The sequence below is a fragment of the Polypterus senegalus genome, chromosome 1, assembly GCF_016835505.1.
Source record: "Polypterus senegalus isolate Bchr_013 chromosome 1, ASM1683550v1, whole genome shotgun sequence".
NCBI classification, from domain to species: domain Eukaryota; kingdom Metazoa; phylum Chordata; class Cladistia; order Polypteriformes; family Polypteridae; genus Polypterus; species Polypterus senegalus.
The window spans coordinates 168,294,037-168,320,216 of NC_053154.1; the positions used below are offsets into that span (position 1 = coordinate 168,294,037).

Here is a 26,180-nt window from a genome sequence, read left to right on the forward strand (position 1 = left end):
TGACATTTACCCACAATGCAAAGTGTAAACAGAATGGCTTTCCTTTGGTCAAACAGTAAATTATTTTGTTATTCAGGTCTTCACTACTGTCAAGACTCTCTAAAACCAAATATGAAATAAAATTAACACTTGGTCTAGTCCAAAAATATTATTTTTTTTATTTTTTTAAATGTTGAAAACTCTTTTCAAGTTATCTAAAAATGATTAGTTATTGTTGTATATTTGGTGAAACACACTGTAATGGAAAAAATGGTGGGACCTCTCACTTTTGTGTTCAGTTTACAGTCTGTGTTGGTGTCGCATTGGAAGTTTACTCAAGTAATGACCTTATGAACTTCCAGACATTTTGGGCTTTCGTGCCCTTTTAGGCTTGTCTGGATAGGGTTTATTCTTCCGCATGTCTTTCTGCCCCTTTTTGAGGGAAAACAGAGATAAAGAGACAAAAGTGACAAAAGTGTTAAGGTTGATAGGTCCTACTATATAAAAGACAATACATTTCTAAGAGATATTTAGGAGATGTAGGGTCACACTTATATTTCTGATATGCTTATAAATGTTTGTACTGTATTTAACAAAAGAAAAACATACTCACAAAATACATTTTTCTGTCTAAGGTTTAGATCTCCACATCTTGCCTTTTAATGGATCACTTCTAAGCTACAGTATATGTTACAACAGAGTGTTACAGATCCACTTAGGTTTCACAAAATAAAGCAATTCAGCAGTATAGTTGCTAGTAGGCTATAGGCAATTGAGGTAAAAATGGATAGATTTTGTTACATTATAAGTTTCTATTATATATAAAGTCAGATAACACAATTGCTACTTCAAAATTCTTGTAACCCAGTTTGATTCCTGACTAGGATACCCTTTGAGTGCTGCAGCACGAATGTTTTTCATATATTCATGTGAATTTCTGTCACGCCTTCTTTTTCCTTTCCAAAACCTATGCTGTGGGAAGTGTGGGAATATATGATGTATTGCTGACTATAACAGTTTTATTTTAGCCTTGCTCCTTTGATCTGGAGAAATAACTTTGCACAAGAAAAATTATGTTTAGAAAATAGTGAAATGAACACATGATATTAAAAGCCTGTTTGTCTAATTTTTTTTACTTTTCTATATAATACTCTTTTGTTAGTGAATTACTGGTAAGTGAATGATGTAACATTTTTTCATCATTTTTGAGAACTCCAACATATTTTATTAATCCTTTAATTTTGTTTGGGTAAGCACATGTGTAATCTCTTTGTTATCTTTTTTAACTTTGTTAAAAAGTAAAGTTACCAATATTGTTGTGAATTATAATAATTATAATGTAAGATGGCAGCACTAATGTGAGTTGGACAAAAGCATGTAGAGAAAGGCATATGGTGACAAATGTACAACAAATGTCCACACATTCAAGGTATTACCCCACACTTTCTGTCAGGTTTTCACAATTCATGTTTACTAGAATGCATGCAATACTGTCTTATAATGGCACAGGGAGTGGGCTGTCTTTTCCATCTTGGACAATCACTGTGGAGAATAGTATATTTAATTTAGTGTACACTTCTAAAATGAGAAAAATGTTTAGTAGCATGCCAAAATGATATTAGCTGTAGGTTTTGTACCTTGTGAAGAAATGTCTGCTGTATTTGAAGAAGAGTTGCAACTGTTATTAGACTATTGTGAAGATATGCTAGAAATCAACCAAATCAGTGATGACTTTGACACCCAGGTCTGCAATGAAAAAGTATAATAAAAAAGTATAATAAAAGTATAATAGGATGATGGGTGATTTTTTTTATGGACTAAGAATTCTGTAGAGGCTTAACATTATCATTTTCAGAAATCTGCTAGTTACCATCATTCATCAGTTTCAAAACTGGTCTCACATTTTTGTCAAGAACAAGTTTACAAGCACCAGGCAAGCAAAACCCATCCAGAGGGGTCCAAATCAATCTATGCTCAGGTCACCGCCACCTATTACAGACATATGGATGGGTGTTACTTTTGGACATTTTACAGGAGAACACACATAATGTGGTCCTACTGTCCTGACTAGGAGTCACTAAAATAGTGAAGATAATCTAAAAAGCCAGAAAAATCAAGAAACAATGAACAAGTGAAGGATCCACTCTAAGCTTCTGAATGCATTGACTTTGGGGTTCTTGAGGTTCCACCCACAAAACATAAGGAGAACATAGCACAATACATAGCTATTAAATAATAAATAGAACAATATTAACAAAAACTCCATAATGACAATAAGCATATGAAAAATAGTAACTTAAAATAAACAAAGGATAACTAAATGGAAATAATCATAAGCCAAAGAACAAACCCTGGCTATATTAAAACAGCTATAAATTGAATTGTACAACTACCCTTTTATTAATTTGGTTCTGTGTTTTTTCTTCATTTGTTTATATTGTTTCTCCTCACTTATATCTTTTGTTTTGCCACTTTTTATTTTTATTCTTTTTATAAAAAATAACATCTTTTCAGGAAATAAATATTTTCAGTGTTAAAATCACAGTTTATCAGAGCCTTATATTTAAACATTTTAGTTATGTTTACATATATACTGTATATGTAATGAATAGTTTTGGGGAAAATTACTTTTAAAAGTAACTTACTTACATTACTCATTATTTACAAAAATAACCAAATATGTAATATAAAATGTAATGTGCTAAAAAAGTGCATTACTTTTGCATTATTTTATTCTTCTTTTGTATGAAGAACTGCATGTTTCACTTGGCAGCATTTGTTACTGAATCCTAAGTGCATATAAAAACCTTCATGAAACCGGCCAGAAACACAGCCATACATAACAATTTTTTTCTTTTAATTAATATATTTAGTTCTTCATGTGCTGTGAAATAAATAACATCCATCCCCAATGCAAGCTCCCAGAGATCTGCAGTATGAACAATGCCCACTGTGCTACCCGATCACACTCTTTCAAAATATCTATAGCAAGAAACTGTATTAAAACTACACTGACACTTTCTTAATAGGTTTCTTTTAGTAGACTGGGATGTACACTCGTTTCTGGGTGAGCATACGATTGACTTCTGCATAGGACCAGCATACCATCCACCATGTTTGCTCCTTGCCTTACACCCAGTGGTGCTGCAGTAGATTACATTTAGCCCTCAGCACATCCAGGATTAAATTTATACTTAAATCTTTTTTTCCAGTTCTTTTTAGCAGATTGAATGCTACACACATGCTTAACCTCTTTCCTTTTGTCACCAGATGGCCAGAGTGCACATATACACGATATTACATTGATAGCAGCGGGCAATGTCTTTATGAAAAACTGCAATATTCTGTAATAATTTTTTTTTTATATTTTATTTATTTTATTAAAATAATATTTATTAAATAATATTTCATTTTACAAGCAAGTCAAGTTTAACAAAACTAGGTTCAAAACAAGTCAACCCCCACCCATGAAAAAGAGAGCTAGGTCCGCAAAGTAAAACTTCAATAATATTAAAAATACGTAAATAAATGAATAACAATAAATAGAATTAAAAAGAGGGGAGAGAATCTGCTTCCTCAATTTAAATGCTTATTCTAAAATGTTATTGATCAGATCCTGAAAACATTTTGTACAGATTCTCTAAGTGAGAATTAGATTTTTTCCAATTTTAGATAATATATAACATCAGTTACCCAATGACTAAAAAGAGGTGAGTTAGGATTCTTTCAGTTGAGCAAAATAAGCCTAAGTGCCAATAGTGAAGTAAAGGCAATTACAGTTTGTTTGTCCTTCTCCACTTTAAGCCCATCTAGAAGAACACCAAACATGACTGTTAATGGATTAGGAGGGATTGTGACACCAAGGCTGTCTGAAAGGCATTTAAAAACTTTGGTCCAGAGTGATGTTAATTTGGTACACACCCAAAACATATGGCCCAATGAGGCTTGAACTTGTTTGCAACGGTTGCAGGTTGGATCTTGCCCTGGAAACATTTTGGACAATTTTAAACGAGACATTGCGATTGATATATAATTTTAAGTTGAATAATTGTATGCTTTGCGCAAATGTTGCTTGAATGAATTCTGTGCATAAATGTTTTTATAATGTAGAACAGGTTACACCACTGTCTTCAGATCAGTTTGTTTCATGGATCCTGGAAAAAAATGTATTTGGTATTAGTGAACTCTTATGAGTAATCATCAGTAGCCTTATAAAAACAAAAGTATATGGAAAAAAGAGACTGAAAAATTAGGCTGTAGGTGTTAATTGGGTGCGTTGTTTGAAGGAGTCTCCATTGATAATACATGCCTCACTAATAAAATTCAATAGAAATCAAGACAAGGTCAATGCTGTGAACAGGTGCTTGTATCAAATTAAGTTAACATGTGTGTGTGTTTATTTTGTCGTACTAACCCAGTTCCCATGTCTTTGGCTGCACTAGCACTCCCATTTTCAACACATGCATGAGCGAACGCATGGCAGATCTCACCCCCTCCCCCACACTCTCCAACCCTGACTCTGACATAACTGAGCTCGCAGATGAGCGGCATGATGGGAAAGTGGAGGAGGAGGAGGAGGAGGAGGAGGAGGAGTTGGAGGACCTGGAAGATGAAATCTTTTTGGACGAGCCCTGTTCGGAGCTGGGGGGAGACGAGGGAGAGCACTGCCCAGTGTCCTGTGAAGGCCAGGACCCCTTTTACGACCGGTCGCCTCTATTCAGTGTAGTGGGAAGGTTGGTGAGGTTTCAGGAGTATGCTGGAAGAGGAAACTAGCTCTTTCACACTGAGATGATGCGTAGCCTTTGACCAAAAGTATACCCACATTTTAGCCATGGTGCTATTCATGTTCAGTTCCAGCATTCACCACTGCATATTTATTCTGCCACTATTAGTTAATAACCTGTTAAGCATCATTAATATAGTATCTTATCATTCAAAATATAGTACATTAGCATGTGAATGGCTTTTAATACACAACACACAGGTTATCTGATGATATTTAACATATAGCATATTCAACTTAAATTTTTAGGTCAATTTCCAGTGAAACCTGTCAGCCTTTATTTTATTAATACCTTTAGTAGTGACCACTATTATAAAGCTCAAAATTAACTTTGTCATGAACACACAGCAGTCTGTATTGAGAATTAAAATTTCACTTTTAGGAAGATCCACAATGACAAAGAAAATCCTCAAAAGAAATTAAATAAAATGTAGTGTAGCATATATTTGGTAATCCTGTCTGAAATCATTAGAACGCTTAGGAATATATTTTTATTGGCAAACTTTATAAAAATGTTTTTATCTTAATTTGTCTTACTGTGTGATGCTTTCAGTATGTTTATTTCTAACATACATACATAATGTAGTTTTCTATATTACATTTTATTTTCTGGGCAGATTTTCATAGCATATTATTAAGAAATATATTCTTACAATGTATATTTTTCTTGTAAGTATTTTTAAGAATACATTACAAATATATTATTTTCAAACATGTTTTATGGTGTTATTTTCTAGACTCTTTACTAATGTCGGAAAATGTTTTTATGCATTCTGTATACTGTATTTTTTTCACAGATATATGCTTTATAGGGGAAATGAACTCTTCATTTGAAACTGAAAGAGCTGTTAATGCTAAGACATAAGTATAAGTGACAAGAAGTGGGTTTCTTATGAAATGGCCTTTATTGTTATTGTGTATTATACATACTATCAGAATTCCAGAATTTTTGTGGGCATAGTATATGGCTGTATAAAGAGGTTGGATAACAGTTTGAAACAGTTGAAAAAAGTCACCTACTAATTACAACGGTGTCTGTTCTCTTTGGATGCTCACATGAACTGGCTGTCAGACTCAAAAAAAGATTATGAAATGTTGAGTCATATTACAAATATGGTATTGATTATTGCCATTCTTTCTATGCATACTTTGCAATAAATTCAGATGTTCTGTAGGCTTATCTAGAAACAAGTGAATGGAAACTGCACAATGACAACTGATTACAGCATCAGGATCTCAAGTTGAAAGAGCTGGTTTCTGCAGCAGCACTCTCTAACAGGCATGCCAGAGCACTTATATATTTATATATTTTTATTTCTCTATCATTCTACGGAATTGGCTATACACACTCAGCAGCTGTGAATACAGCAGTCTATTGTGAAGTGTGCTTTTTTTAATTATGTTATATTTATTTTATTTCACACATTTTAGCTGCTGTCTTTACTGGTCAAAGCTTAGCTACTTGATTGTATTTGAGTTTTTTTTTTTTTATTTACTTTTTTTCTGTTCACTTCCTCTGTTTAGTTTTTTGTCAACAAATAAACAAGCTTTTGCGTTGACGTTTTATTCTGAGCATGCCATCTTTGCACCTCACCAATCTTGTCGTAAGCTCCTATCCCTTTGCCTCCCTGTCTCCTCTTCCCCATCCCCTCCCCCTCCACCTCCGCTGCCTCACACCCACCTCCAATCTCTCCAGGGAAGATGTTATCTATGCTTCTCATTGCTGTACCATTACTTGGTACATTGTGAAAAATAGCAGTTTTCATCTTTAGAATACTGGGTGTCAGCCCGGCTTGGGTCATAGCATCTGTACACTGGCCTGTGAGCCTAACCTAACGTTTTTCATGTTCGTTTTTTTGGTGTCTTGGTTTGCTTTGGTGGGGGTGGTTTATCATCTAGACTGATATTTTATAAATCATGAGATTAGATCCCAGTAATATAATTTTTTAATTTGGCATAGCAATTTTTTATGGTTATTTGGATAATTGTGTAATGACATTTATATTAAACATAGGTGTCTGTATTATTGCTAGAGTGGTCAAGGAAGTCTTTTTTTTTTTCTTACACTATATGATGAATTTTCTTTGTTTCAACATTTGCTCACTTGTGATTCTAGCACCCATGTTACTAAATACAGTTTTTTGATTAATGTTATTATGTATACTTAGTTTACATGCATAGTTATGCATAATATTCACTTAATGCAATAATTTTATTTAACGCTTTTTTCATATTGTGAAGTCCAGAAATAAATATACCAGAAATTCACATTTAGATAGTTTATAATCTCAACTCCATGCGTTAATGTCTCAAGAATATTATAATAAATAATGCATATTGGAAAATAGTAGATAACCAGAATACACTAGAGGAAATCCAAACAAATGTGGCTCCACACTGAAGGTTCTCAACCAGGAATCAAATAAGGCCTTATGAGAACTTTTCAAAAATGCAAAGTGCAAAATGTAAAAAGTTAAATGAATAAGATGTATTCTTCATTAAGACCCTATGACTTTTATTTCATTTCTGTTACATATCATTTTTTTTTTAATGTAATAATGACTCATGAGCGTATTTCATTATAACCATCATGCTATTTAGTATGTTGAAACAACAATTTATTTTTTTCCACTCTGATCCATTCCAGTTTCCATATTGTTATCATGAACAAATAAGATATTATGGCTATACAGCTCATAACAACTAGCCATACCAGTTATATATATTAAATATACTTTTTGAAGCTAATTTGAAGATGTAATATCTTCCTAATTGTTATTTGCGGTCTTATATAAATTGGAAAATACAATCATTTTATTTAAAAACAGAAGTTGTATGACAGCACAATATTTGTTAAAAAGGTGAAATTCAAGAGAAATGTATCTTATCCCTTTTCTGTTCTTAATTTTGTTTAAATAGGAATAGATAAATCCTTGTAATTTTTACCATATTTAGAATACCCAAAACTCTTTTTTGAATGACCTTCGAGTTGTAATCAGTTTTAACTATTGAGCAAAGCATCAGAAAAATGTGTCTGACTTGATGTAGAGTGCCTTTTATATCTCCTTTATGGTGCCACATTGATTCTAAATTTTTGATTTATATTTAAAAGAGATAAGGGCATTATATAGATAGATAAGGAAGTGAAGAACATACCCCAAACAATGTAGCCTTGTTCCATAACAAAAAAAAAGAAAAGAGGCATGTCTCTGGTATCGAACAATCAAATTCCAGTTTTACAGAATGGAGAATTTGATTTTCTGGTGGTAAATTGTGCAACAGCCAATTATTCCAAGTTTGAATGACTTTAGAACAATAGGGCTGTAGAAACCCTATTTTAAAAAAGATACAAAATTTCAAGTCAGATCTACAAGAAAATCAAGCTAAAAAACTAAATAAAAATGGAAAAGTTTATAGGATTATATTTTCACATGTTAATCAACATGTAACTTGTCACTACTCTCTGGCACTGCGATTAGCAAGTAGAATGTTACTTCAAAACCTTTGTCATAGTAGTGCCATGACTCTGTATAATGCAAAAATGAACTGACATTTTGTACTTTATTTCATCTTGTTCATCTTGTCTGTTAATTGTGAACCATTCCTTTCAGACAAATGACAAATGTAAAATAGTTTTGCAGTCATTTTGGCTCAGCATTGATTGTCAGAACGAGAGACATAGTTACATTATATTTGTACCCCAGTTTTGCTTCTTCATCCAAAAGGCATGCGTGTTATATATGTTAACTGGCCACTCAAATTTGGGCCCATATGTGTGGTTATAGTTATATTTGTGAGTATGCCCTGCCATGAACTGGCACTTTTACCATGGCTGGTTTCTGCCTTGCACCCAATGCTTCCAGAATGGGTTAGGGCTCTTTGCAACCCCACATTGGACAAAGTGAATGGATGGAAGGGTATGAAAGTAATCTATTCTATCCACTCCACCTTTTCTAGCATGTCACTGCACCTTCTTTTCTGTCCTTTATTGGGTATTGTACTTTTCATTCTTGATCTTTTATTATGTTTTTTATTTCTGAATATCTTTCATCCCATAAATATGTTTTTGTTTTACTCAAATTTTCAGCTCTGTGTTGATGTCATACTCACTATGGCTGTCTATTTCTCTTAAAACGTGAATGCTTCTGAATTGCTTTTACAACTTGTAGATTTTTATTGTACTTTGTTCATAATTATGTTCCCATTTAAAATTCTTTTTTGCTTCAGACGTCATCTGTATTTGACTTTAGGCTATCATCATTTTGTCTGCTTTCCGACAGACAGGCATACTGTATGTGTAAAACAGTGTTTTCCCTACTCAGTTCTCTGTAGCAAATTATCATAGGTATGAATAATAGACACTGCTATCAACTGCACCCTTTGACAATATAATTATCTTTACAGTAAATATGTTTATGCCCTTACTGCATTGCCCTCTGGATCTTGAATCAGTTTGTTGTTTCTCAGAATTATTCAAAATTAAAGAAGCTGTCTATCTGTGCATTTTGGCTAACATTCTGTAATTAACTTGCCTAATATTTACACACATTTGAAAACATTCTAGAAAAAAAAAAACAAAAAACGGATAAACCATGTTTGGTAGTTTCCTATATGAATATTTAACTAGTCCCTCATTAAAAATGACAGTAAAATTTTAAAATACAATTTTATTAAAAGTATGCATAGTGACGGATTTATATGTAATTTAAATGGCATTATACTTAAATTACCTTAGAAAATGTGGTGTTTTATAGTAAAAATATGAAAGTATCAAAACAAGTTTTATTCAGCAGTACAAGCTGACATGTTTTAGTCTTTTAAATTTTCACTTTAAGAAATATTGGTGAAATAAGACCATTTGTTACGTACTGGCTATGAAAGTATCCCCCCTTTACTCCCTACATTTGATTTTCAACTTTTTAACATTTAACTAATTTTAAAGATAATTAAAAACCCTTTTACACTTGATTGTTAAATGCAACTTGTTTGCTGTTCCTCAAATGGAGTCACATGCTTTTAATGAGATCTTGCACTTATGAACAGCATAAGTATGGCTCCTTCTGCATGAAATGAGGACACATAAATCAGCAGTGGTTGGCAGTTTGTCAGACCTGCAGTTCCCCATCTGTGTTTTTCTGGCTGCTGCTTCCATTTCATTTTTTTTAACTTAAGAAAAATTCCCACTTTTACTTAAAACACCTACTCTGTTTCTTTAGATGACTCAATAGAGGAAATCTCCATAATGCAAGATTTCATCTTTAGAACAAGGCTTATTTTTTGCATGAATGTATTCATTTTTATTCAGTCTGTTTTACTTTGCATCTTATCATAATATCTTTTAACATACATGAAGCCTTTAAAGTTCAATACCTGCAATGGTCAAACGAAAAAAACAAGTTCTTTTTGAAAATGTTTAAAACATATGAAACAAATTTTTTTTCAAAAATGAAAGGAGAATATTTTATTTATGATTGTACACACTATAAGAAGTCATCCTACTAAGCTAGATAGACTAAAGTTAGAAACTGCTATATCGTTAGTTTATTAAGATACTGAAAATTAATATCATCGGCCAGTGTTTCACCAGACAAAGAAGAAGAAGCTGTGAGTTCAGTAAACTTGCTAGTTATTCTCATCTTCATTTTCATAAATTAGACAACAGATATTACTGTAGATATTACTGCAAAACAATAGTTAGTCAAAATATTAATGCCCAAAAAATGCTAAAAAAAACCTTCTTTGTCATTAATAAAAAACATATGCAAAATATTTAGAGCTTCCAAAAAAATTTGTCATCAAATTTTTGACACCGTTATTAGTCATAGAGTAACTTTTTGTATACACCCCCTGCTTTAACTTTAAAGCTGATTGGCTGAATTTAAATGACGTTCTAGATAAATAACTTAAATGTATTTCCAGAAACAACAGGTCTTTTTCATTTTTTATTTGAAATAGTGCCAGTAGAGAGTGCCTCTTGTCGCCTTACATTTGAAAAATTACTTCTCACCAATGTAAAATCGAAGGTCCAGCAAAAGTTGCAGTTTAGTTGTGCAAATGAAAGACAGAGAATAAAAATCCAAAATGGGGTGATGTTAACTTCCAGTAATTTTACAAGCCCCCAATGTGGAACTTACATTAGTTTTGGCTCTTATTTTATCATTTAGTATACATTTCACAGATTGTTTTTCACCATGGTTAAAGATATGTGAATTACAGTTCAAGCCAAGTGACTTTGTCACTTTGTGAAGTAATATTTTCTTGCAACGCTCAAACAATAATAAGGGTTCTCCAGGCCCACATCTTAAGAAGTTTGCCTTAAAAATGTGGATTCTGTTTTAAATTTGATACAAATGATACACTTTATGATGTGATCTTCGTAATACAAGCCTTAGCATTAAAATTAGTTTACAGATCCAGGAATTCTTAGTTAATCAAACAGAACCCCAAATATCATATCTTCATTTATTATGTCTACAAAAGACAAAAAGATTGCGTAAATATCAATAGAGAAAAAGTAAATCACAAGCATTTATGAATGCCCCCCCTAGCAATAACAAAAGTTATGCCTTTCTATGGATTCAAATCCCTAGTAACCAGAAGAACGGTCAAATGTTAAAGTTAAGGTCACACAACAACATTGTTTCATAAGCAAGAGTAATCTATAGGTCTCTTATAGGTTGCTGAGAAATAAAAACAAGCTTAACTGGGTAGATATTCCTGTATCTTTAAAACACACAGGCATTTGAACAATTCTTGTGAAGGACTCAAAAGCAGGCTGACCTGGTGTTTTAAGAGGAAAATTTGCAGGTTCTGTCGCTGGGGCAAGTCCTCTTACTGCCATCTACCTCAGCTACAGAAACCAATGTGATTCATCAGAACTCCTTCTAAAAAAGTACTTGGGGGGAGGGGACAATGAAATGTAATGGAACTAAAAGGAATCAAATATTGACAGCACTAAATGGTGCCTATGACTGTCACTGGAGCAGATACAGCTTCGTTTCCTTTCGTTGCTTTGCAGCTCAGTGTTGTGAAGTTTTTATTAATATCAGAGCCTTTGCACCTTTATGTTCATTCTTGTGTATTTTGTCTTTTTTTCTTTTGCCTTTTTCCCTGCTACCTCTTTCACCTACAACTCCAGGGCATTTGTGTACCTGAGCAATTTGCTGTATCCAGTCCCATTAGTGCATCGTGTTGCCATTGTAAGTGAGAAGGGTGAAGTCAAAGGATTTCTAAGGGTTGCTGTGCAAGCTATTTCTGGTAAGATTTCTTCATTCATTTCATTTTAGGTGCCCTGTTTACCCCTGGTGTCTGCTTTGTACATTTCTATTGGGAGAGTACTGGTACATTTTGTTATTAAAGCATTTCCTGTGTAAAGTAAGTTGAATTCTATAAATTAGAAACATCACACTGGCTCAGTAAAGGGACTTGTCATTTTTCACTCTGCCTTGTCTCGATATACATTCAGTATATTTTACTGGTCAGTAAAAAATTTCATAGTTAACAGAATTAGTTATATTGACTTTTATTTTAAGGGTTTAAATCCCAGATGCTGTGGTTTTAGTATTGGCAAATTGGCCAGTACAGCTAACTTGCTTAGAATAGTTAGTTGGGTGGTTTAATTGTCAAAACTGAATCTAAAATATGAGGGAAAAAATGTTTTGTCCTGCAAATTGTTTTGGCACGAATACAATATTTAAAGCTGTGTGTGTATATCTAGTATGCAAATCCACTCTCTTGAACTTATCGCTGCCACATTTTTTACATATTCTCCATTCGTACAGGGTAATAACACAAACTTTGTTTATTTCCAAAATTTAGTTGGTCCCCTCATCCGGTTCTGGTTGATGACACAGTGCAGAGAAACGACAGATTACTAGTATACAATACAATACAATTTATTTTTGTATAGCCCAAAATCACTCAAGAGGTGCCACAATGGGCTTTAACAGGCCCTCCCTCTTGACAGCCCCCCAGCAGCCTTGACTCTCTAAAAAGACAAAGAAAAATTCCCAAAACAAATCCTTGTAGCGAAAAAATGGAAGAAACCTTGGGAAAGGCAGTTCAAAGAGAGACTCCTTTCCAAGTAGGTTGGGCGTACAATGAGAGTCAAAAAGAAGGGGGTCAATACAATACAATACACAGAACAGAACAAATCCTCAATACAGTATAAAAAATAAAAAATGTACAAGTATGGAGCAGAATTTAACAGTAGATGATATCCCATAATACTAGTATGCACATAAAATCCAAAATCAGCATCTCCATAGAGGAAAATGTACTTCAGAGATTTTTCTCAAGTTCTACAGACTTCTTGTGTTTTACAATGCTAATAACTATGTAAATTTAATTTGAATTCAACAAATTGTTTTTAAGTTATGTCCATGGAGTTACAGTACATCCTTGACCACAGACACACATATACTGTACATGTACATAAATCATTTTAATAATGAGTAGATCATGCTCATGGATGACTAAAATTACCAAACTTTTTGAAAACTTGAAGTTGACATTTACACTTAATCACAATAATTTGTATATATTTACCCACAGAATATGTACTGTAGTCTGCGGTGGGCTGGCGCCCTGCCTGGGGTTTGTTTCCTGCCTTGCGCCCTGTGTTGGCTGGGATTGGCTCCAGCAGACCCCCATGACCCTGTAGTTAGGATATAGCGGGTTGGATAATGGATGGATGGATATGTACTGTAGTTTTTCTGTGTAAAGCAAAATCTAGTAGCGTGATTTTGATTGAAATTAACATGCTTCTAGTATTTTACTAATCTAATAGCTGTGTCAAGTTTTATTTGGATTGAGTAGATTCCTTGTAAGTTATTGTGTCGATGGATTTATCGTGTCTGCTGCATTCTGAAATACACATACAGACAGATATAAACAAACACAAAGACATTAATAGTGCTAGCAAATATACATTTATATATAAACCTGTGATAGTGTATATGCAACTCTTTAGAGAAAAATCTACTGGAGCAGTGCTAATATCACTGTAACGTTTAATTTGGATTGAATGATTGCTTTTAAAGCTATTCTTCTGAAAGACTCCTGACTCACAGACAGGTAGACAAACCCACATACACCCTGAGACATCATTCCAAAAATGGTCGTCATGTAAAGAATGCCTTAAACATATAAAGAGCCTGAAAACATAAAGTTAGAATTCTTACCCTGTCACATTATTTTCCAGCAGTATTTGCACCTATAGTATAGGTAGTGAAATGAAAAAAATACACATTACTATAAAAGCACAGTATAATTAATGAAAGTAAATATTCTTTAGTGAGAATATTACAAAGGTTTACATCATTAAAAGTTTCCAATGTCATTCTGTTTGTTTGTGTTGATATTTGTTCTTACAGCAGATGAAGAGGCTCCAGATTATGGGTCTGGGGTCCGGCAGTCTGGAACAGCAAAGATCTCATTTGAAGATCAGCAGTTTGAAAAAGTGAGTCTATGTCATGCCTAAAGGTAGCATGAAATTGTGGCATATGAATCAGGGAATGACTTTCAAATTCTAAAATCTGCTATTTTTCTTATATGTTATTCCTATATAAATGGACTAGACCAAGGTGTATTTAGAATTTTAAATAACATTATCATGGGGACCATTTTAAAATAAAATAATATTTAGCTTTGCTATTTAGGAAAAGACAACAATGTTTATTGATACAGCTGGCATGCAACGATGTCAAGTGCAGAGTATCATGCTCTGATTTTCAATTATGCTGTGCTGCCAAGCTGCATCCTTCTAAAATATCAGCTCTGACTCCCAATTTGAATGATTCTTTAAATGAAAGAGTTATAGTATCTTAAATGATTCATTTCTTACCATAACTATCTGCACTTTGAATAGTTCATGGATTGACCCAGAGAATTGCTTCATTTTTCTCAGCCTCAGTTCTTGTCTAGTCCTTCACACTCAATATTATTTTTATGCTTCAATAGTCCCACCTGATCTGACCGTTTCTTTTTATATCATATTTGAAACAACTTAGATTAGTCAATTTTAATTAAGAATTTTGGGTGCCAATAGTTTACAATATACCCAAAAAACCTGCTGGTAAGTGAGACTTTAGATTACCATACAGAAGTGCATCTTTTTCACTAAAAGTTAATAAATGTGCAACTTTCTTTATACAAGAGTGGAACTGCAAGCTTCCTTGCCACTATGTATTACATATTTCTATTATTTACCCAGCTCTTTTATCCAGACAATCTGCCCTGGAAAAAACTGTGCAAAATGTTTCACAAATAATGTATTATAATTAAAACCTCATTTTATATAAGATATCTCTGCGGTGAACTGACACCCCCTCCAAGGATGCTGCCTGCCCCTAGTTCTGTAGAGATAGGCTGTGGGCCCTTTGGATACTGAATTGTCTTAGACAAATTTGGGAATGCTGTGTTATGTTATGTTACATACAGTGCGCAGTATAGTTGAGTGTTAAAGAAATAAATCTAGCCACCTCTAGGTGAATATGTTGGTGTAATCAATTAATGTTTATTTATTTTTATTTTATATGATACCTTTCATAAAGACTTAAGTTAGTCTGCTGGGTTCTTTTACTAATCCTAGGTTAATAATATTAAATGGTTATTCAGTACATGTGCTCCACTATAATTATAATAAATGATTAATGTTTTCAGAAACAGCATGAAAACCATTTGTTTGCAAATTTTATTCTTCTGTTTCACTTTTCCACAGTTGTTTGAATTCTTGGGCTTTCTAGTTTCAGGTAGAATCCTGTCCAGTGGGAATGTCTCGCTCAGGTACTTCCCAGGAAGAGCTACGAATTGTGGAAGGGGAAGGACAGAACTCAGAGCTTGGACCCTCAGCAGATGAAGTCAATAACAACACCTGTGCAGGTGAAATGAAAGTTTTGTTATAGATTAAGAATTTAAGTGTGCTGCTTTGGAATAGCTTATAGCAGCGCGAAGAGCTTGCAAGGCCGTTATTGGCTTTCTCAAAATGAGTAATATTGTGTAAGAATCAGTGTATCCGATGTGATGAGAAGCTTTAAGATGGTTGAATCTATATGGCTGTGTTGCTTTGGCAGACAGAGAATACCTGCTTTATTACATGCTGTGTTCTTAAGACACCACAAGGGCAAAGAATGATTGATATAATTTGACAAAATAAGCAAGGAGAAAACACTCCAACCATCTGTGCACAGACAATCAAGTCGCACACTGACCTCAAAATTGTAAATCCTAGTAACATTTAGATGCCTTTCCAGTGGTTTAATTCAGAATATTCGAAGAGATACACTATGACTAAGTACTTCATTTGTAAGCTATTCAGTGACCTCTTTGCATAGTTCCCTAAAAGCCATTACACCATGTTATATAACATGGCCCAGAAACAAAGAAATGCAGACAATCAAAGAAGGCTTTTATGAAATTTGCGGCTTTCCAAATGCAGTTGGTGCTATCGATGACACACATACAGTATTAAGATTGAATTGCCCATTGATGAAACTCAAAAGTGTATTTAAAAAATAAGATATCCCTAAATGTACAAATCACTTGTGACCACAACCTCATTACAAGGAAAATTGTTTTTCAAGTGGCCAGGAGCTACCTATGATACAGCTATATAGCAGAAATGTCACAATGCCAAGCACGTGGCAGATAAAGACAGGTTTCATGTTAGATTGATCTAGGAGGCAGCAGTTGTTTTCTATTTCCCTATTTGTTCAAATCTGTGAAACATAAATCATCTTTGGCAAAAAAGAGAAACAGTATAGACCATGCATACACAAGACATGTTCATTAACAGATTGCTTTTGTACTCTCCAAAAAAATGTGTAAATATGATTGCTGCAACCTGTGTACTGTACAGCATTTGCAGGCACAGCAGCACACCAACTGAGGAAATGAAGATATAACAATCAGAGGATGATCAACCACATATTATTGAAGCAGATGAAAATGCACCAGGATTTGTAATCTGAGCAAAATAAATACAGTGTATGTTCATCTTAAACACACACATCTCCCTCATCATATGTTTAAAACATACATCTCATATAGTGGAAAAAGAGTTTATTTTTATATAACATGACCCTTTTAATTCTCATATTTCTTTGTGTTCTTCACTTTCTGGAAAAACACCTGTGAAAAGATTTTTTCACTTAAGATAGGTAATAAAAACAGAAGTGTTACAAGTACTGTATACTATTTTTGGTATGTTTAATACTTTACAAATAGATTATTTATGTCTTTGATTTTTTAAATTACAATGCATGTTAGTAGTAACATATCAAACATAAATTTGAACTATAACTAGTGTCCAATTATTTATTCTTTTCTAGACTTTACTGATAAGTGCTACCTGGTTGGAAAGCTGTTCATGGTTTATTTGAGCTATCATGTGCTTTCTGAGATATCTGCTATGAGTCTCTGGCATTTGTGGTTATTTCATTTTGTTATTTTAGCAATTTAATTTGTAGTTCCATCTCTTGTTCTTTGATTTCAACCTGTCACTGCGTCAGGAGGAGCTTCTTTTCTAGATTTGCAGATATGCAACATCATTTCTTATTATTTGCTCACTGCATGGGCAAATTACATGATTTTGTCACAAAGATGTTAAGGAGCTGTGCTATTGTGACTTGGTCGGCTACTCTGCTGTAGCTGTGGGTAATTCTCTGCTGCTGGATAATAGAATTTAAGCTGGCGTTACTTGATATATGTATTGTGGAAGACGAATGTTCTCTTCGTTCCCTTGTACTAATTCATGTCTGAGAAGTAAGCTTTACGAAACCAAGTAACAGCATGCTTTGTTTTAGCAAACAGAAAAATGTTTGTGTAAAGGACTCAAGGTCTGAGCATTCCACACATGAGTTTGCCTTATCACGTTTTCCCTTAGCTTACATCTGAACGCCATAACAAAAGGAGCCAAGAAATCAAGTTTTACAAGGGACGTTAAAGGGACTAAAGGTTTGTGTATAATAAATGTGTTGACTGTTACATTTTATAATGATATTAAATCATGCATTCTAGGGGTATAAAACTGGACCCCACCCAACAGACGGGGTTCAGAGGAGCCCTGACGCTGTCATGTAGTATATTTGATTGTCTGCTTTTCTGAAACTCTTCTCACCGTGACTCTGAAAAATAAAGCTGCTTTATAACCACACCTGCTGTCTGGTCTGAAACCTTCGTCCACAGTATCCGCTGCAAGCTTGTGTGGTAGGGTTACAGAATTTGTAGCTGCACATGATGTTACTATTTGTAAAGTCCAAAGACTTGTTGGCAACTAACTGGCTTTAAGAATTCTCTCTTTAGCTCTATTTGCTAAAACAGCAATTTGTGTTCAAATATTCATGCCAATGCCTCTGAAGATAAACGTGTAGCAGGAGAGAGAGACAGAAGCAGGCACACCCGGAGTGAATTTCAGACATTTGCAATACCATCAATAAACAGTTTGTTGTTTTGTTGTAGGTTTTATATGTACCATCAGACAGTTAAGCTTCTGTATATCCATACACCTCCTGCAGTGTGTCTGTGTCACTGGGTATATCATCTTTGGAAAGTGTGCAGTACTTTGTCTTTTTGGTCTGAGAGTGTGGACTCCGGATCAGCCACCACCTGGTTTCACACACTGTCTTTTCCATTACATTCTGTCACCATCACTCATCTCCCACATCAGAATTTATTTATACACTTTTAACAATGTGTTACAAGTATTAACTTCCTCACTGTAGTGCTGTAAGTTTGTATTTATTTTTTATGTATTGGATCCATTCATGGTTGTATCTAAAAATCTTGCTTTAATTTTCACTTACCTTTTCTGCATATTTAATTTATTTAAATGTTTCCTATACTGTGTTGTGTGCTCATTAGTTTATGTGTTGCATTTCTATTTTTTTGTTTTTTTCATTTCTTTTCTGTCTGATTTAAATTATTTTTCTTATGTTTATTGTGCTTATTTATGTAATATGTATAACATTTTTTGTTTATTTAATTATGTTTCTGTGTGTGTATTCATGTTCTGTTTTGTCCCTTTTTGTTTTGTGTGGAGTTCCCCAATAGGTGGGACCACCTGTCTGTGTTTGTATTGTGTCAACCCCAGCCCAAAAAAGGCTTAGCAGACTCACTGGTCAAATGTGGTTCATTTGTGTTCTCTTTGTTTTGATGAGTTCTTTTTCTTTGGAATTAAATTGTTTGTTTGATTCTCTGAATTTCTGACTGTTCTCTTAATTTCTGACCTCTGCTCTGTTTTTTATCGCTCTTTTTGGATTCTGTATTTGACTTTGGTTACTATTGGATTGCCATTTCACCTTTTTGCTCTCTTTTGAGAATTCATGTGTTGCAGAGCACTGTTTCTCAACCACTTGGTTGGGTCACAGGCCACCATAGGTAGGTTACGAGTTGCTGTTGTTTATAATGTAGTGGGATGCTGCATCGAGAATTGTTCTTGGAAGCTCTGACGATTAAACTTAATTCAACAAACGTAGCTCTGAAAATCATGCTTGATTCACCAGGGGAGAAACTTCTCCCACTGTTGGTCACGAAAACACATGGAATTAGGACACCAGAAAGGTTGAGAAACATTATTATAGAGCACTTTCTTGGATTTTTTTATACTGTTAAAGGTTTAAGGTAATCTTAACACTGTTGCTGGCATTTGCTAGTATTTTGGGCCTTTATAGTTTTGTGGTCATTATTCCATTTCAAGCAAGTAGCATTGGAACCTGGCTGAAGTTAAGTGTGTGTCTGTTTAAGGCCCCAGTAAGAATCCTGGAATGTTCCCAGCCTTTTTAGAGACACTTGTGAAGATTATGGAGGAGAACTTCCTAATCCATGACATACTGATATTTTGAATTCCCCATTATTTCATTATTTAATTTGAATTGCTTCAAATTGCATCTCTAATTTCAAACTGCTATTTTCATTAAACCTGTCAGTAAACATGCCACTTCCATGGAATGTTTTTTTTTTAGATGTGGTTTCATATCACCTGTGTGAGATTCTCTCTTCTCACCAATCTTCTTGGAAGTTTTTGAGAAGAGGGAAAAACAGCATGGTTACAAACTAGTAAGAAGCACGTGACTGAATATCTTATCCTCCAGAAACTGGGCCCAGATTTCAAACACCAGATTAAAAAAACAGTAAGTCCCAATAATCACACAGTCTTCTTTCTTGGTCTTTTATAGCTAGCCAAGAAGACCTGGACAGCCCAATTAAAATAGCTCCTGATGGACCAGCAGAAGGATCTCTGGACCACCTCAGAATTGGAAATATTTTCACATTCCGGGTGACCGTCCTACAGGCCTCCAGTATCTCTGCCGAATATGCAGATATATTCTGCCAATTCAAGTATGTTAATTTATGGAACATCCATTATGAATTGATTTTGACCCACCACACTATATTGGAATTTGTGGGTGTTTTTTTGTTGACATGGTGGTATTATATGAATTATATTCTTTTTGCCAATCTTGGTAGGAATGCTTTCAGCTTTTAATTTTAATGTGTTTCTTGTGTCTTTCAAAAAATTTTAAGAAAATTTAGTGTTAACTGCATGGAAAGATTCTTTGTTCAGTCTAGTTGTTTTTGTGTATAGTAGATGGTGCACTGGGTCCTGTCTTTTGGTATCCATTTTTTTAAATTCTATTTAATTGTCTTTGTACTTTGTCTTTGTCCAACTGACATAGTAAAAATGTACCGTTGTAAAATAGAAAGAATATTGCAATATTCATGAAATGCTAAGGAAGACTACAACCACAAAATAAATTTTTAAAATGGCAGTTTTAAAAATAACTGTCTTAATATTGTTTGTTTCTTAAGAGTTACTCTATTTGAAAGTGTAAAATAAAGTACCAATATGCTAATTTCCTGCTGTTAACTATGCAGAGCTTTAATGTATTTACTGTGCAGAATTACTCTACATATACTCTACAGGGTGGACCAGATCTAATTATGCAGATCCAGATCATCTGGATGACTTTGATTTATGCTGGGATGATTCCAGTTCGGCGCAAAAATGATTCTTCATGTCGTCAGTTCGCACACTTCTCGATGGTCCAGGTTTTTTCGGGTGATTTTCTATGTAATAAACTTAATAAGTTATAGCGTAATGAAAATTGCATAATTAGATCTGGACCACCCTATATATATTCACTTATATTTATATATGTATTATGTATTGGTTACTTAACTTTATCATTAGGTAGTTTTATATATTAAATATGATTTGAGTAGGTATGGCAAGACAGATAAATTGAAATATTTCTCTCTGTTATAAAAAAAAAAATCTTGGAAGGAGACTAGACGTGATTTTCTCAGAGAAACACACGTCCCGCGAGATGAGTCTTTGTGCCAAGAGATATAACCATGGCCACAGAGTAGATGATAAAGTAGAAAGTCGTAAAGAATTCAAAAATGTTGGCGTGGTACACATGCAGAGCAGGTTAGAAATAATGGAAGAACGAAAATTCTAAAGTCTCAAAAAAAGAACAGTAAAGATTGCATGAGCACAAACAAATGGAAATTATTACTCGGTAAAATAATGGAACAGTGAAGAGATTTAATATATTGTTCGGATTTAAACTTTAGGTCGGAGACTTGTGGATCATCTAATTCATGTTGCCATCAGAGAAAAGTAGTGTTTCTTCCCAATGAAGAGGCGTATGCACGAGAATTAAAAGATTTGTTGTTTGGTGAAAGTGAAATCTCACGAGAGAAAATTTCAAGCTCCACAAGACAAGAGCTTATGCAAAGAGATTTATGCAGACAGATTTCTTGTAGAGAGAAAGAAACGATATTTACTTACGGGCAGTTATACATTGCGTTGTCACGATGTAATTCAAAACAGGGGATCAAAATTAAATGTGATACTGATGAAAAGGTAAAAGAGAAAAGACAGGTGAAAATGAAATCCACATACACGAGTGACAGAGACGTGAAGTTGCTGCCATGAAGCGCAGGGCAGGGGGGTTTGCGAGTGAAGTGAGCAGGGGGCAAAGCCCCCTAGTAACTTAGAATTATCAAGGGTGATAATGTTTGTAGTGTATATTTATGACTCTCTTCAAGCACAGGGACTGAGCTAAGTAATGTCTCTTTCAGTTTCATTCATCGGCATGATGAAGCATTCTCCACTGAGCCACTGAAGAATACTGGACGTGGGCCCCCACTAGGATTCTACCATGTGCAAAATGTAAGATACAATAATGACTTGATGATTCATTTCAAACATGTGAATGAGGTTTTTAATATTGTGATTAAACATACTGATTTTATTTTTTCCACATGAATACTTAACTTAAACTTACAGTAAATGCCAGCAAAAACATGACTAAACCTATTGCTCTTTTCCTGTTGAGTTGTATGGGCAAAAGGAAAAAATTTGAATGCTGCAAACAATGCATGAGCCAGCATAAAATATTTATATTTATTGGGCCTAATGTCTTTTGTAAAAAGATTGCAGAAAATAATTAATTGCAAACTCCTTTTAAATGTATCATTATTTCCAGCAAATATATCATAGATAGGAAAATAAGAAGCAGCATTTTATGACAAATAATCTATGGATAACAAAACAGTGTTTCAGTTCCTAGGCCAAATGCTATATTCAACATGTTCATATGCTTAATTGTTCTAAATGTTGTTAATGTGTTGTGATCTTCTCCCTATCCAGATTGCTGTGGAGGTTACAAAATCTTTTGTGGAGTACATTAAAACACAGCCAATAGTATTTGAAGTTTTTGGGCACTATCAGAAGCAGCCATTTCCACCAATGTGCAAGGACTTAATCAGGTAAAAATCTTCCATCTCAGTAACAGGGTATCAGTCATGTCTTACTAATAATAGGAAACAAAAAATATGTAATGTATTAACAAAGGTACACACTTGATCAACATTTTTCTCGGTGTAGCTGTGAAGTTTACTTTTTTAGCACTGAATACATTGTAGAAAGACAAGGTCAAGATATGAAGGTTTGGGAGGGATCCACCCTGTGTTTTATAACTTTTGCTGCAAAGAAAATAGCGATCATTAGTGCAAAGTAGCCTCATAGGACTGATCCCAAGATAAGACTGCTCCAGGGAAGAAGTGCTGGTCCTTTTATAGTGCTGGTGGGGAAGGAAGAGGCGGGTCATCTAACGAGGAGGAGGAAATTACTTCATCAGGGTATGCCCTGTAGCCAGAAGGAAATGGGTTAGGCTTTATTTGTTCCTGCAAGGAAGGAGAGAAGGCATTAGTGCACAGGATTAGTACCGCATTTCAGCAGTTCAGAATTAATCAGACCCTGTTGCGGCCCCCCATGTGCATGTGTGTGACATCTTATAATGCTTTTATGACTTGGCATGAGATTAATGAGCAAAACACCTTTCTAATTTAAAGATGAAAAAACTGTGGTTGTAACAATGTTTGTCAATGGGGATATCTTGAGCTTTTTTCAAAGTACAGTATGTGTAATAGGTTTCTATTAGAATTTTATCTTTGTCAGAGACCCTGTACCCTGGCAATGCAAAGAGGTCCAGAGGTACTTGCAAAACACAGGGACAGGTCAACCATTATGGTGTTCTGGGTGCACACCCAGGGGCCTATTACAGCAAGGGTCCTTTCACCCAATCAATTGCACCCAGTGCTTGATAAAGCAATTGAGACTCTGGGTGCTGAAATGGTGATCCCCCACTGTCCAATGAAACAATCTAGTCGATCCACTCCCTTGCTAGATGAACCAATCAAGTCTACATGCTGTGAAATCAAGGGTGGGAAATACCGTGTTGCATTGTTAACACTTGAATCCCTGAAGCCTACGAAAAAACTCGTAATCCCTGGCCACCTTAAATTCCTTCGCACCTCTCCTTCAGTGTCTTTTGTTTTGTAAATCTATTGATCAGCACAAGCAGCAAGCAGCCTGCTATCCCAACCCCTTGATGGAGCTCAACTCAGGCAAAAAGTTCTCCCAGCTCATGGGCTCTTATCTTCGTGTGAGGTGTCTGGAGTTGTATAGGCTAAATAATACAGTATATTGTTATTTGAAATACAGTAATCCCTCGCTATATCGCGCTTCGACTTTCGCAGCTTCACTCTATCGCGTATTTTAAATGTAAGCACATCTAAATATATATCACAGATTTTTCGCTGGTTCACCGCTTTCTGCAGACAATGGGTCTTTTAATTTAGGTTACATGCTTCCTCAGTTTGATTGCCCAGTTGATTACATACAAGGGATGCTATTGGCGGTTGCCTTAGAAGCTACCCAATCAGAGCATGTATTACATATTAACTAAAACTCCTCAATGCTATAAGATATGCTTCCCGCGCGGTGCTTGTTTGCTTCTCTCTATCTTTCTCACTCTCTCTGCCTGACGGAGGGGGTGTGAGCAGAGGGGCTGTTTGCACAGAGGACACGGACGCTCCTCTACAAAATGCTGCTTTATCGCGGTGCTTCTGTATACTTAAAAGCACGTATTGATTTTTTGATTGTTTGCTTTTCTTTGCGAGCGCTCTCTCTGACATTCTCTGCTCCTGACGGCTCCTTTATGACGGCGCTCCTTTGAAGATGATATGTTTGCTTTCTTTTAATTGTGAGAAAGAACTGTCATCTCTGTCTTGTAATGGAGCACAGTTTAAACATTTGACTAAAGGGTGTTATTTCATGTCTAGAGGGCTCTAATAATGTTAACAGGGTGGGAGAGTTTATAAGGGCTTAAAATATATAAAAATAACTATACAAACATATGGTTTCTATTTCGCGGATTTTCACCTATCGCGGGGGGGGTCTGGAACGCAACCCCCGCGATCGAGGAGGGATTACTGTACATGCCTTTCATGTGTGTTCCATGTCTACAAAGATCTGGGTAAGTGTAGGATGAAAGCAATATATACACATACCTAAAGCAGAAACATTTTCCATGTTATACTAATAATGACGTGAAGTGTAAAATATGTGAAGACTTTAGTCCAAGTATCAAATAAACATGTGCACTTTTATTCAAGAATATCCATCCATCCATTATCCAACCTGCTATATCCTAACTACAGGGTCACGGGGGTCTGATGGAGCCAGTCCCAGCCAACACAGGGCACAAGGCAGGAAACAAACCCCGGGTAGGGTGCCAGCCCACCGCAGGGCGCGCACATACACACACACCCACACACCAAGCACACACTAGGGACAATTTAGCATCGTCAATGCACCTAACCTGCATGTCTTTGGACTGTGGGAGGAAACCGGAGTGCCCGGAGGAAACCCACGCAGACACAGGGAGAACATGCAAACTCCATGCAGGGAGGGCCCGGGAAGCAAACCCAGGTCTCCTAACTGCAAGGCAGCTGTGCTACCCACTGCACCACCATGCTGCCCTATTCAAGAATATAACCAAAGTAAAAAAAAAAAAAATCATTCAGTTTACATGCTGCTATCAATGAGTTACAAACCCAAGCTCAAATGTCAATCGACAGAAAGTTGATGTGTATTCTTAGATGGCACAGAGGTAGGAACTGCTGCCTTATAACCAGAAGTTTGCTGGTTCGAGTTCCGGCACTCACGTTTTGAGTAGTGAGCTGCTATTATTATTATTACTGTAATATGATAAAAACTTACATTTGTTTTGAGTCTTTAACACCCTGTGTAAATTTTGGCTACTTGTAAAAGTTGGTGCTTTTTTTATTATTCAGTTTTATTCTCTCAATGACGTTCACGTGGTGCAATGAACTTGCCTCTCCCTCTCTGAGTTGATGCTGTTTATCTCCATTCGTTTCACAAGAGCAGTGATATAGTTCATAGTTCTGAGCAGGCATCAATCACAGTACCAACTGTGATCATCACTACTCTCGTGAAAAGAATGGAGATAAACATCATCAACTGAGAGAGGGAGAGGCAAGTTTGTTGTAACACATGAACGTCACTGAGAGAATTAAACTGAATAATAAAAGAAATGCACTAACTTTTACAAGAAGCCAAAATTCACAATGGGTGTTACAGACTCAAATCAAATGTATGTTTTTATTATATTATAGTAATAATAGTAATAATAGCAGCTCACTACTCAAAACAAGGAATGCCGGGACTCAAACCTACAACCTTTCAGTTATAAGGCAGCAGCTTATACCTCTGCACCATCCAGGAATACATATTAGCTTTCTGTCCATTGACATTTGAGCTTGGGTTTGTAACTCATTGATAGCAATATGTAAATTGAATGATTTTTTTTTTTTACTTTAGTTAAATTCATGAATAAAAGCACGCATTTTTATTTGATATTTGGACTAAAGACTTCACACATTATACACTTCACGTCATTATTAGTATAACATGGAAAAAGTTTCTGCTTTAGGTGTGTGTTCAGCATTTCTTGCCTCACAATTATTTCCTTTCATCCTACACTTACCAAGATCTTTGTAGACACGGAACACACATGAAATGCATGTGTTCCAAATAATGATATAC

At 35.0% G+C, this 26,180-nt stretch overlaps 1 protein-coding gene across 21 annotated transcripts in view; it reads left to right on the forward strand.

The window, feature by feature from the left end:
- Positions 1 to 26,180, forward strand: part of kif1aa (kinesin family member 1Aa) — a 247,128-nt gene that overhangs the window by 144,445 nt on the left and 76,503 nt on the right. For 13 of the 21 annotated variants that reach the window (XM_039762404.1, XM_039762412.1, XM_039762416.1 and 10 more), the window contains 7 exons: positions 4,422 to 4,712; positions 11,901 to 12,019; positions 14,137 to 14,222; positions 15,508 to 15,643; positions 19,936 to 20,098; positions 21,848 to 21,938; positions 22,419 to 22,537. In XM_039762404.1, coding sequence (XP_039618338.1) covers positions 4,422 to 4,712; positions 11,901 to 12,019; positions 14,137 to 14,222; positions 15,508 to 15,643; positions 19,936 to 20,098; positions 21,848 to 21,938; positions 22,419 to 22,537 — 1,005 coding nt within the window. The remainder of the gene's footprint in view (positions 1 to 4,421; positions 4,713 to 11,900; positions 12,020 to 14,136; positions 14,223 to 15,507; positions 15,644 to 19,935; positions 20,099 to 21,847; positions 21,939 to 22,418; positions 22,538 to 26,180) is intronic. The other 8 variants (XM_039762453.1, XM_039762461.1, XM_039762465.1 and 5 more) reach the window with 1 other exon arrangement.